Here is a 14,088-nt window from a genome sequence, read left to right as displayed (position 1 = left end):
AAATATAATGTTGTTAGAGTTCATGTCATTACATAATGCATATTTTCAATCTGCTTTTCATATGAAACGTGACGGTCGTCAATCGAGTTTCAAAATACTGTCCTCGTTTTATTTAGAATTCAAAGTCTAATATTCGCACTGATCCATTCGCTTAATGGGAGCTCCCATGTTTTTCCCTAAACACGCGCAGTACAGACTTACTTCCGGGACTTCGCTAGCTGGGTTTAGCTCCAGTCTCTGGTTAGCTCAAGGCGTGCCAGCCTATCTAGTTAAATATGCATGTCTATGATCCATACAAGTCAGTGGGCTGTATCCACAGACATGTGAAATATAAGTGAAATGCAATATTTTCCCAAGACTTCTGTACAAAAACAACCATTGTTTCACAAACTGCTGCACAAATTTATGATCATAAAAAATTGACCGATGAGGTTTTCTTTGGTAGTTAAATAATCTTGGTTTTCAACATTGAATTCAATGGGCAGCACGCATTTTTGCCCTCCAGCATGCGCAGTAGAGGCTGTTTTGCGTTACTTCCTAGGCGTCACCGCCTGGCCCTCCCTGCCCTCTCCAGTTCCATGACGTCGAACTTTCTAATTTTTGGAGGGATATTACTCCATTAAAATAATATTTGGGGTTTGAAAGGCTATGACTTTGTTATGCTTGTCAATTTATTTTTTAATTTAACCATCATTGAGGAAATTCCTGAGTGCATTCTGCATTTAATGTATTCATTTGGCAAGGGCAATGCACATAACATTTCTGTAAATATACCAGTTAGCCAGAGAGGCTAATTTTCATCTTTAGTCCCATCATGTTTTGGCTGTGGAAGCAAAAAGAGGGCAGCTGGAGGAAACTCAGGCAAACACTGGGAGAACATGCAAACTCAACATAGAGGATCATGTAATTGCAAAAATGGTGGACCTGCAAAACCTGCCTCAATCTCTTTCTGGTACGGTGTCATTTTGACGTATGGATCGCTTTATAAAGTTAGAGCAATGACATCTTTTTGTTGGCCAACTCTGGCCCTGACTTCATTTAGCTACAATGTGCAAAATTTCCACGATATGAATTGAACCGTGGCATTATCTTCTGGCAAGTCATCTGCTAACTCTCAAAATGATAAAGCCAGCTATAGAAGATTGTTAGCTACCTTCATAGCTAAGAAAGCTACATACAAGGCTACCAAGTTAACCAACGTACCAGTAACTTGTATGTACGCATGCACAAAACAATGTGCTGAAGTATGCAATCATGTGACAGCCTTGTATCCAATCGTTCAAATTACACTGGAACCAGAAACAGATTGACGCAGGTTTTGCAGGTCTATCGTTTTTGCAATCGCAATGAGCCAGCCAGGAGTCGAACCTCCTTCCTGCAAGGCAATAGTGCTAACCACTGCGCCACCGGGCCACCATTCAAGCATACCAGCCTTGTGACTGATGATACTTCACGTGTTATAATTTTTGCCATTTTGATGGCACAATCATTTAATAGCACGGTAATTCCAACTGTACAAATGTCTTGAAACACAAAATAACCTCTGGTCATGTAATTAAACTAATTTAAGTACAATGTCTGCTTACACAACACAGACAAAACTACAAAGGTAACCACACTAAAATACAATTCGTTCACCTCTTTTTAAAACAATTCTCGCAAGACATCTAAACTGCACACTGTCCATTATCCTGTTTTTATTCAGCATGTTGACAAAATAAGGAAAGCATTTATATAAGGAACACATTAAAACACTAGTCATACAGACAACTGTATAAGACAGATTGTATATTTCAGAATTACAGAGTAGCCATAATCACTTAAAACTGAAACAAGCGTACAGAGTTTAGAATTATTTTTGACAAAAATGCATACACTTGAACATTTACAAGGGAAAGGTTTATTGGAATACATAAAACTGGGTTGACTAAAATGATCTTCAGTTAAAACTAATATTTTTACCAATATGCACCTACATTATACATATTTATTTTATTAATGTTTAAATTTAACTAAAATGACAAGACACTAACATAAGGTAATGTCCACAATGTGTCCTAAATATTATCAGTTTACTTTATTAAATATGATAAAATATTTCCCCAATTCAATCCAATTCCATTACAGACCAAAATTAAAATGCATGCTCAGTGTTCCAGAGTATACTTTGCATTACTTATATCCATATGGGTGTGCACAATTCACAAAAGTACAAGTTTTTTTTTTTGTTCCAAAGGTGGAGTTGCATTGATGAATTCTGGATAAAATCTATAGACTGTTCCATTTTATGTGCTGTGAATAACAGCACAAGTGTTAAAGCACAAAATGTCAAACGCAGCTGAACTAGCAGCACATCATTAGAGCTGAGTGAGTATGGCAATATGTACACAGGGAACTATTCAATGCAATTCAATCAATGATATACAGTCCATAATACAATTAGAAAATAAAAGTGCAGGTTTAAATTCTAATAATTGATAGTACAAAGATGCTATAATACTTTGCACATATTTTGAATAACGACAACCCCATGTAAGTTTCCTTAACAGTTAACTGAAAATGCATTAGTTTTAAGGCATTGGAACATACTACAATTGTAAAATATGGGAATGTAATTTCCCCTGTTTTCTGTACTGGAGAAATAAGACTGCTTCAGAAGATAAAATAAATACATCTCTTGTGGGTTACAATAATAAGGCATTGCAATGGTATTTTCTTGATGCCTCTCGAGCCAGCTCTGAATAAAAGCAATTTTGTCATTTACATCATTCTAGACAAATACAGAAAAGTATAGATAGCAAATTAAATAATGGAACTCATGAGTGGCCACAAATGACAAGTCAAACTTAAATCCCCTTTAAAATTTGAGTGCAATGAATAAAAGGTATATGTTTAACACAGAAGATACTGCATTTCACCCTATTATAAACACTGAGGAGCCGAATAAGCTCATATTACTCTAGTACAAAGTCAGTGCAATACTTAAGCTTACAAACAGTTCCCATCGCATATGGGAAGAAATATCACTGCTGCCAAATAGGCAGGATCTGGGCAGAGTCATAAAAAAGTAAATATAAAAATTATATTAAAGTGTATACGTATATGGAGGAAAGCCTGAACCCCTTTTTAAGATTCAGTGAATATAGGCTCTGTATACCGCTGACATATCATTGTCAGACTGGTCCAGGGCTTTTGCCCTTTTGTAGACCTGTGGGGAGGAAAACAGTAAAAAAAAAAATCAGCTTTTCATCACACAGGCAAAGAATCAGCAAATCAGAGTAACCACATCCATGCTATTTTTTTTAAAAAGCACACAGGATTACTGCAAAAAAACAACTTGCGATGTGCTTGACAAAACTTGCTCAGTAAAATGCGAAAATGTGAAATTTAAACAAAGCTGCGATTTATTCAATAAATGTTCTATATCAATTACCTTACAATACATTATCATTTCAGTTTAGAAACAGTGAAAATATCAAACTTGTGGTAAAACTATGATAACTTGGGTTTGGGGAATTTCCGAAGATGCCCCAGTTTAGAAATCATGGGTATATGTAAAATCATAATTCTGATATCACAGAACCAAAAGTGCTTGCTTCGCCAGATCCTTACAGGTCGTTTTACCATTTTTACATTACAGCTTGGTGGGGATGAAGATCCAATTTACCACATCTGGCTTAGTGCATATAAGTGGGGTGTTTGGAAAGTATAGACTTACTAAATACTAACAATGAAAACTGATGAATGGCAAGGTGATCAGTTCATTTGTGTAAGCAAAAGTGAATGGATCGTGTTATGTACTGAAAAAGGCAGGGCACTATGCTACCATTTTTTCCAAGTTGAAAAATGTAGGAGCCCATTAATGCACCTCAATTAGCAGAAGTGCTCCTAAATTATTTTTTCCCAGTTAGCACAGATCGATTATCAGGAGCAAATGGTCCTAAAAATGGGAGCACAGTAGAGCCCAGAAAGGATTAAATTAGTTTAATGGTGGGAAAAATGGATTGAACCCTTTGGAAACAAATTGAATTTGCTTCCGTTTTTTTAAATGGGAAAAGGTGCACAAAATGACAAAAAGCATTGAGAGGGACAAATTCTACTCGGGTTTTAGTTTTACTATTTCATAATATAAAATGTGAGAAATTATCAGATTAAGATTTACCTCATTGGCTGCTGCAGCCATTGGAGTTGGGTGATTGACCGAATCACCCACTGAAATTGCTAAACGAAGATCTTTCTGAATGTGCTTCAAATAGTAATCAGGTCTGAAGTTGCCCTGCAAGATATCTGAACAGAAAAGTTAAACAGCCAGTGAGTAAGGTGAAAAAACTGGAAAAAATATTTTTAAATCATGATAAATTTGTATGCAAGTTCTTAAAATGTAACCAAGGAAAAATAGTTAATTCTTAATTTGATTGGGTCATCTTTAAACATACATACTTTGGCATTTCTGGTCCAAGAAGGTGCTTGCCATTTGTCCCTGACACAGAATGTCCAGGAACGTTTGCTGCGACTGACCAGTGACCTGAGCCAACGTTAAACCCTCTGCAATTGTTGCCATGAAACTGCCTTGTACCATACTTAGGATTAGCATCATCTTTGCAGCATTCCCTGCTTCACCTATACAAGAGAGGTGAAGGAGAAATGACTCAACATATTTGAATATTTACCCTACACAATTCAAAGTACAACTGTGACTGAAAACTCAAAATATTGAACCACAGCAAAATGTGCATGTTAATTATGTTAATACTAATAATTAGGTTATACAGGACTATACATGCAGCTGCTGAAAAGTGAAGTACTTAAAAGTATATACCCAAGAAGAACGAAGTTTTTCCAATAGCTTGGAAACAGCTGCTGCAGTCTTCATATACAGTTCTGTCACCGGCAGCTAAAATAACCAGCATCCCGTCGTTAGACAGCTGCTGGCTGCCAGACACCGGGGCCTCCAGGAATCGACCCCCTCGAGACGTGATGACCTGAGGATAACGTGAAAATTGCACACCAATTTACCAAACCATCACTGCAGGGAATTAATTCAGCAACAGACTGAAAACCATTCCAGTTTCTGACAGGAAGCAAGCCTTGTGTCTAAGCGTAAAATGAACACTTATTCAACTGTAATCCATGGCACTATGGAGGGAAATGTCCTCATCTCATTAAGAAGGAGCTTCTGGTAGTTGCCTATCAATTATGAATGCTCAGGCCAAAATTTGTCATGAAATCAGGCTGCCTTCCGACAACTTTCCCTTTTATGTAGTGCCTATAATTTGCAAACCATGTGGCTTTTTTCACATCATGACAAATTAACAGGGCTTGAGACCATTTTCTCCAGTACATTTTTAAAAGCTAAAGTGACTTGGGTAGTGTTGGACTAGATTGGTACCAAAATGCTTTCTTAGAATTTTGTTACCATTGAACAAAGACAAAATCCCATATAATTGGTGGGATCTTTGTGAGCCTATTCTGAATAAAAAAAGAGATAAATGGTTGACCTGCATTTGTTGGAAACTGGAAGAATCTTCATAAGTAAAAAAAAAAAAAAAAAAAAAAACCTAGATTAGGCAAAATGCAGATCCAAAAACATGTAACTGCAATACTGCAAAGAATAAGAAACAAGAAAAGCAACCAGCTGATACGAAACAGAATGCATGCTTTTTAGTTGCTTAATGGAGATGCGGGTTTGGCTGCAGTTCCATTGTGTCAAACATTACTTTGTGAAAATAACGGAAATAATACCATGCAGTACTTTACAGATCTCTTCCTGAGTAACAATATAATATATTTTCAATCCCTGCTTAAGCAAAATCCTTTTGTGTGCGTCAGTCTGGTAACTAGCTTACAGGGGATTTTACATGCTTTTTTTTAAAAAAAGGCACATCAAATCCAGCACAAATGGAACATCAGATAGAACACAAGGTCACAGAAGTCAAATGACATTCTACCTATGGAAGCATCTTTGTTGTAAAGATAGCTTAGACCTTTGGTGAAGAGCATGTAAAGTCAGCGTCAGCAGCGATGCTTACCTGCGACAGTTCAGCGATTGTTTCTGGGTCAACAGTGGACATTTCCACATAGCATTTCCCGGGTCGGATTCCCTGAAGCACGCCACTGGGGCCAAGAACTAGCTGTAGATCAAGGAACAGATTTACATTGACATTAATATGCACAGTAAACTGATGAGTGCACCAGTGTGGAGGCATTTAGCCTCTCCATTTCACTCGAAACCACTTACAACAATAAAATGCATATCATTCCCTGACCATGTAATTTCATCTTGCTTTCTTTCCCCAAATATTTGAGGCAGCAAAGTTGACATGGAACGGGTCTTGTTGAGCATTCTGCAAGACACATTTACTCACATCTTTAGCAGCTCTTGGGTCTGACACACAGGAAAATGTTATATCACACATGGACACAACCTCTGCTGGAGTACGCCCTAACCTGGCTCCCTCTTGGATGAACAAGTCACACTGCAATTAGAAGTACAAAGCACAGAACACAAAAAAGTGACAAAATACTTTGAAGTATCACGTAAGTCGCATTGAATAAATTCTTCAGTATACACCTTTTTCAATAACAATGAAACCATTTTGAGTACAGCACACAAACGGACAGAATTATTCAAAGAAATCAATTATTTGATGTTATAGCTTTTTAGGTAATCCATAACTGCAGCAGAGAAGCCTTACTAAAATATTCAGCACCATCATAATTTCTAATATCTACATTCTATACTACAATGCACACTTAATGTAGCACTGACCATGTAGCGCTGACCAAGTTGTACCATGAACACGTGCAATTTTGTAATCCTACCTTTTCTGCTGTGCGATTCCACACTGTCACAACATGGCCCATTTTCAACAGGTTAGAAACTATTCCACTTCCCATATGTCCTAGTCCAAGGAATCCAATTCTGTGATGGGAAAATGTCAGAACTGTAATTTTTCCAATGACAATAGTATTTTTTAATTTTTATTTATTATGATTGTGTTTTTTTTTTTTTTTTACTTTTTCAAGGAAACCAAAGTTGACAACTTTCCAAAAGTTCCTGTCAGCATGATCATTCTCTTCTTACATTTAAGTCATTAAACAGTAAGTTATTGAAATTTAAAAAGAAAAAAAAAACTATCCCAGGGTGATGGTACTTGTGCAACAGTTAAAAGCAAAACTGACAAAATAGTTTTGAAGCGTACCTTTTATCCGTAGGTGTAATGCTGCCATTAACAGCTGTGCTGTCTGCTGCTTGAATAGATGTTGAAGCTGCCTCCTGCTGAAGCAAAACATTCCACTTGTATAAAATATGCAAAAGAGAATTTTCTTTCAATTATAAATAATAACTCAATTTATGTGCACAAAGTGACTGCTTCCATAATGAAATGTCACTTTCAATAAAGATATTCAAAGCACCTCAATAATCTTCAGTCTTTTGCTAATGGGCTCCAATGAAGAACATGGCTGTGGACAAACAAATTCAGAGTTTCAGTTTTTTGTAGTATGCAAGTGTGACTCATTTCACAAAGTATAATTTAGTACATTACATTAGGTTATGGATCATTCCATATCAAATCAGTCACCTGTAAACTTCTCTCCTTAGAATTAGAATTTTCCAAAGACATTCTCATAGTAGAACGTGGTTGACTGATTCCTGGACCTGACTGTGCAAACATGCAGAAGACCAAGGGGCTCAGGTATGCCCACTTTGCACCCCACACCATAGAATATGCATCCTCATGTCAAACACAGAATGGGGAGTTGGATCTTGCTCTAAAGATTACAAATAATTATCAAAATATAATTCCTGCAAAAACGTTTCTATAAAAATGTTAACTGATGACCTCTTGTTTCAAAATGCCTCACCTTTTTAAATTGTGTACATGTAGTAGCTTAGAACCCTTGTTTACATCATCTGAAGTGTTTGTGTTGTGCTTGCAATCAGTTGAAGCACAGAATACAGGGCGTCAGGTTGATCTTCCACATGAATCCTCAATTTAACATGTAATGAAAAATGAATTTACCACTCTGTGCCTAGGTTTCAGACCTATTCACTTATCAGGCAGGACAATGAATCAAATTACCCCAAAAGTCTGAAAATACACACCAATTCCCTAATTAGCCACAGAAATGGTTATGCAAAAGGGTAATTTCAAATTCTTACCCTCAGTAGGTAATTAACATCCAACATTGCTATTGTTCATTACTCCCAAACTCCTAGTTACCTAATGTTCTAGTTACTAATGTAGCCAACCTAAACTTCACAAGTCAAACAAGTACTCTGTTAGCCAAATACACTATATGGCCAAAAGTATGGGGACACCTCTTCTCATTAGTACTTCAGCCACACGCACTGCTAGCGGGTGCATAAAATCAAGCATACAGCCATGCAATCTCCATAGAGTATATAGACTGGGTGGCACTGAGGAGCGCAGTCACTCTCAAGATGACACTGTCATACGGTACCATCTTTCAAACAAGTCAGTGTGTCAGATTTCTGCCCTGCAAGAGCTGCCCTGGTCAACTGTAAGGATCTTGTTACACCATTACACAAGGCAATTTGCATGCAATATTAATTGTAGTCAATCACCAATAGGAATAAAGCGTGTTACGTATTCTCGTTCAATATTGCACCAATACATTTTAATGGTGTTTATTATAGTATACATGTAAGGGAATTTACGGTTGATACTATACAGATATATTGTTCACATTTTTGCCCTTAAAGTCACTGAAAGTCCTTTCAACAAGGAAACGCAAAGCCATTAGGGACCAAATTTATTTTATAGGTATCTACTCCAATATAAATACAAAGTGTTTATACCCAGATGACTCCTAAGGAAATTTCAAGTCACCAAGATGACAAAATGCAGTGCCATGGTGCAGTGGGAATCAGTTTAACAGCCATTTGTTTGGTAAGTAGAATTCCAAATTCACTTTTTAAAAGGGCAATATCAAAGTTGGAATGGGTTTTTAAATACTGCCTTAAAGTATAGATTCTGCAGGTTATCTGTATGCGTTTTCCCCCTTTTTACAGATTCAGTAATGCCAGCATTGACCCTTACTGCATTAAATATCTTGCTCATGCAGTGGTTATTCCTTGTAAGCAACATCCATGTCTGTGCCTCCCCATATACACTGAAACACCTACGCACCGGACTGTACAGACTAAAAATCTTAGGTAAGTTTCATATCAGAGCAGTTTAAAACATAAATAAAATCAATTTAGTGTTATCATTTAACTTCTATTAGAACCCTTAGCACCTTTGGTGGCAAAATTTGCATTCATTCTCTCTGTCCAGGAAACATTCATAGTATTTTCATTATTATTCATAGGATCAAATACAACCACTGGCTTGATCTATTCACTCCCCACTTAAAAGTATTTTTTTAAATAAAGCGCCATCAAGAAAGTTACCAAGCAACCCATTACCTTCCTGCAAGTAGGAAGGAAGATCACTGCTCATCTGCCAATTAACATGCAGATCTGAGATCTGTTAATTGCAATCCTACAAATCTCAAGCATGTAGTTCCCCACAGAATTCAGTAGTCCAGCAATTAAGTCACTGCATCTTACCTTCTCAGTCTGGCTGAGCAGGAAGTGTTGAAAATATGGATCATCCTTTACTTTCTACAATGGAAGAGGTTGTATTCTCTGAATAGAACTTCTAATTTATTACAGCCAGAATCTACCAAGATCACAAACCATTCAATACGAAATAGAAATAAAAACATGCAAAGAGAAAAAACAAAGGCCACTTGAAAATAATGCATCTATGATCTGCAACACTAAAATGCAAAGATAAATATGTTCGTTGAAATAAAAAAAGAAAATCTTCAAAACCACAGGCCTGAATAGAAATTATCTTTTCTATTCAGCTGGATAGTAGCAATTCCATTTTCCCCCCTTGTAAAAGTGATGAATAACAGCAGCTTTTTCTGTCTCGTGGAGTAAAATAAATGTGTATGGATACAGATCACTCTGCTCTCCCATTTGAATTCTGAAATTGCTGAACAGAACGTACAAGGTCAGAGTTAGCTAAACCCTTAAAGGATAGGGTTTGCTGAGCTTCCTGCTTTTGAAAGATACGTTTATTATAATTTTTGAAGGCTGTACAATTTGCCCCCAATGTATTCCTATGGGAGCTGTGTCAAAGAATAAAAAAAAGGAATGAAACTCAATTAGCAATCAGCAAAATTTTGGTCTCCACTACTCACGATTATCCAAGATTATCCAAAAATAGGGCCTGGATTCAAAAATACCGAACCTATCCTTTAAGGGAAAAAGAAAAACATTTTCCTTCACATTTCAACTGACCTCATGTCATATTTAGGTCTGTTAGCGTAATTCATGTCTTCACAACACTTTTTTAACAGTTAAGATACTGGGCAGTAAAGGGTGTCAGAATGCGCATGGTACTTTTGAATTGTGTGTGTGTACGGAGGAGAGTGTCAAATATAAAAATATTCCTCTTCATATTCCTACAAAATAGCAGGGACATCAAGTGCATTACAAAAGAACTCCAAGGACAAACATGCATTTTTACTAACCTTATTTTTTTCAAAAAAGGTTTGTTTATGAGAGGCTAGATCCTTCTTATCTTCCTCCAACAGAGCTTTCACCGTTGTTGGATTCTTTCGCTTTTTCCCATCAGCTGTAGAAGATTTGCTTTTGTCTTCAGAACTACCATTATGTGATGCCTAAAGAACAAAAAATAAAAAATGTTAAATAAAAGTAAGTTATATAAACAGTGACTAGAAAAGGTATGCCATATAAGCAGATAATGTACTAATAATGTACAAATTTAAATAATGTTATGTTTGGCTAACAGTGATGTTGAAATTGTGTACTTGTACTGGCAATCTGGACAGAAACTGTCATTGTGCAAGGCACATAAACTACTCAATTCAAGCAGAGTAACTGCCTAGCTGTCCAATCACAATGTGTGTTTGTCTGGAAGTTTCTAGCTCCCCCCCTTACAGCCTATGGCATGCACAAGGGCTCAGAAAAGACTACTTATGAGCAACATTGTCAGTCAAGATATCTACATACAGTCCAACATTAATCCAACATCATAGATGCCCAAATCATGCTATTTTAATTCTTCCCTGCAGCAATGCCCTCAATCAAAATACTGACCATGTTACAACTGTGTATGCACATTTACAGCTCTGTGCTGTTTGCATGCAACTTTCCAGAAGCATCACTATACACTCCCGGGTCCTGAACAAGATGGCCGCAATAATACAGCAACAAACAGCCAAAGGGAATATCTAATAGGCTGCAATACTCCTTCACATAACTTACAGTCACAGAATATGACCTAGAATATGAACATAGTGCCTGTGCTGAAATTGGGAATTATATGCAGTTAAAAAATGGAAATATATTCTTAAAAGATACATAGTAACCTGTTCCTTTCCTTTGGCTTTCTTTAGGAACTCTTCCACTGCGTCCACTGCCTGCTGGAATCTTTTGCCTTTGTTAATTTTGATCATCTCCTCTTTATGTGGGTGGTAGGGCTTCAGTTGTTCGACCTTTATCCAAGCACTAAAAAAAACAAAAACAAATACACAATCATTACAGCAAATTATGTTTCTAAGACACAAACATTGAAGAGCACATTTAGTACTAATGATACAGATATGTATCGTTGCATATTAGCCTCCGACAAACATTAATTAATTATACGAGAAGTAACACTCACTGATCTTCAGTTCCGAAGAATTTCACAAAAAAACATTTTTTGCCACTTGGTTTCTTCAAGTCCTTGGGGGGACTTACAACCTAATGGTCAAGAAAAAGGAAGGCCTAATTCTTGACTGCACAAGGACAGCCACCAGTTAAGCAAAGGTAGTGTTAACTTCATTTTAGAGTAAATAATCATGGTATGAACACAGAGCATTCTAACAGGACGAGTCTTTACAAATGAAACGCATGTCACAATTGGCTATTAAAATGACTTACTTGTACAATGTATTCAACACATGCAAGTACAATTTTTTTAACAAGCATCGCCTGAATAATGGATAATCAACGTAGCCTTTTCGTTTCTTTTTCGCAAACTCACCTTTCCTGGCCATGGTGGATAACGTCCAAGCTTCCCCCTGAAACAAATACGACAAAATAAAATATTATCTAACGTTTGATACTTCCCTTCTGAGCTAACCAAACAGACTGCGGAGGCGAGTGCCAACTAGCAATGCACCGTAATTTTAATAGCTACCGATAAACCAGTCTACGAATTATGAACGCCCACAACAAAACTACTGTAATGGTTATCAAGCTCATTTACAGTCTCAGTTGATTACAAATGTTCAGCATGTAGCAAAATGGCTATCTCACCAAACCAAGTCGCCAATTCTCAGGTGCAAGTTCGCCATTTTAGGACTTTACCAGCTACGTCGAACAGTCAGCAAACAGCATCCAAGGAAGAAAAAGAGCACACCCACTCGTATCACATGACCTAGCTATCATTCCCTAGCAAAGATGTGTTCAAGTAGTTCGAGATGTAGAACTCCTACCGTACTACGCCTACTACAGTCTATACTACTCATGTTCTCTGCTTCAGCTGAGAAGTGTGACCAGGGGCCGCATGTATCAAAGTTTTCCTAGAATCCGCACGAAATATATGCGTAAGTGTTTCTGCTTTTCTTTGTACGGAAGTTATCCCCAGAATTACCGAACACCATGTAGGCTACACCCATTACTTGTGATAAATCAGAGCATTCAGATGAAATCAGCATACATATGATTTGCAGACATGAACATGCTGTGTCCACTCCAATGGTCAGGAAACGCCCTAAATTAACCTGCTTAGCACATATCCCCCTTCATATCCATCAAGGCAGAATGTCAGAATAATGGCAGATCAAAGTGTGAAGAAAATAGCCTACTAAATTAGTCAAATTGTGAAACTGAAACTTTAATTGAAGAAGTTCATAAGGGAAAATTAATCCTCTTTGAGGGCCTGGAAAATGGTGTGTCAAACAAATATGCGGAGCGGCAGACAGTCCCTGCAGCAGTGAATGCAGAAATGAAAAAGTGGTCTAAGGTTGGGCACAGTTATTACGCACCTTTTTATATTTATTGCAAATTATTTATTGATCACACATGAAGGTAATCTGGGCAGCTGGCATAATTATCTGTCCATCATGGTTATCACAGGCAATTTAACAGTCTATATTGTGGAGGAAATAATCTGCAATAATTTGATAATTGCGCCATGCAATGAGGAAAGAGTGAAGTAAATGCAGACATTTAAAACTGATGGATGATAATTCCACTGTTCTTTACTGGAGTCAAACATTAGGGCATTACACAGAGCAAGAACAGCAAAATAATCATATTTATATATATATATTTTTTTTTTTTTGGTATGCATGGCTTTTCCATTGCTAGTTGGCTACGTATTGCCAAATAGGTTACAAAATCAGTTAATTCTCCCAGACAATGGAAGCTTGTTTCCGCCAAAAGAATTGCTTTATTCTGACTTTTTTCTTGCAATTGTGACTTTTTTTCTTACAGTTGCAAGTTTATTTATGTATTTATGATAGTGAGGGGGTATTAGCAACCAAGCCCAAAGTGGGAAAGTAGGATGTCAGCGCAGGCAGGCCCTGAGAGTGATAGTGGGCAGTTCAGGTAGCCTATCTACCAGAACGACAGTCTGTTGCCCAAAGATCTCAGACTCACATTATGCCATGCTCCGTCATTCGATAGTGAACTGTTCTCCCCCCGGCCCCAAAAGAGTTGCAATGTCGAGGACAGACAAACCAGCTAGTAACTCTCTACGGCTTCAACAGGCAGTAACTAAGCTATGTGAGAACAGCACCCAACTGATCTGGACAAATCTTAATTATGCAGCAAAATATAGGTTCAACCTCTGTAATGCAGCTAACTGGAATAAATTGTCAAAGCATCCATGTGCAAGAATAAATAATCAGGACTAGCATTTTTAGCTACGTTAGCCAGTTTCAAATGTCTGGCTATCTGGCCAGTAGGCCATAGGCATTAGTGAGATTGGAGAAGTAACTAATATAGCCCATATTACACTGGGCTGGGTCTTGTTAACCACACCTCCGCTGTTA

The 14,088-nt window shown here is 37.3% G+C and overlaps 1 protein-coding gene across 6 annotated transcripts; it reads right to left on the bottom strand.

Moving 5' to 3' along the window:
- Positions 1–1,677: 1,677 nt before the first annotated feature.
- LOC135248163 (cytokine-like nuclear factor N-PAC) lies at positions 1,678–12,491 on the bottom strand. Of its 6 annotated transcripts, none has more exons than XM_064322469.1 (16): positions 12,347–12,491; positions 12,072–12,108; positions 11,709–11,788; positions 11,413–11,551; positions 10,552–10,701; positions 9,578–9,631; positions 7,584–7,664; positions 7,417–7,464; positions 7,203–7,279; positions 6,823–6,922; positions 6,366–6,476; positions 6,030–6,131; positions 4,820–4,982; positions 4,441–4,620; positions 4,163–4,287; positions 1,678–3,208 (listed from the first exon to the last, which is right to left on the bottom strand). In XM_064322469.1, exons 1-16 carry the CDS (start codon positions 12,382–12,384, stop codon positions 3,134–3,136), a joined length of 1,560 nt encoding a protein of 519 aa, XP_064178539.1. In that variant the 5' UTR covers positions 12,385–12,491; the 3' UTR covers positions 1,678–3,133. The 6 variants fall into 6 exon arrangements, with proteins under 6 accessions (XP_064178539.1, XP_064178540.1, XP_064178541.1 ...); XM_064322470.1 differs by having other exon boundaries at positions 7,203–7,276; XM_064322471.1 differs by lacking the exon at positions 7,584–7,664 and having other exon boundaries at positions 12,347–12,490.
- Between the last annotated feature and the right edge of the window lie 1,597 nt (positions 12,492–14,088).

Source organism: Anguilla rostrata, chromosome 2 (assembly GCF_018555375.3).
Source record: "Anguilla rostrata isolate EN2019 chromosome 2, ASM1855537v3, whole genome shotgun sequence".
Lineage (NCBI taxonomy): Eukaryota > Metazoa > Chordata > Actinopteri > Anguilliformes > Anguillidae > Anguilla > Anguilla rostrata.
The sequence above is the reverse complement of the archived record's forward strand: the minus strand, read 5'-3'. Positions and strand labels throughout refer to the sequence as shown.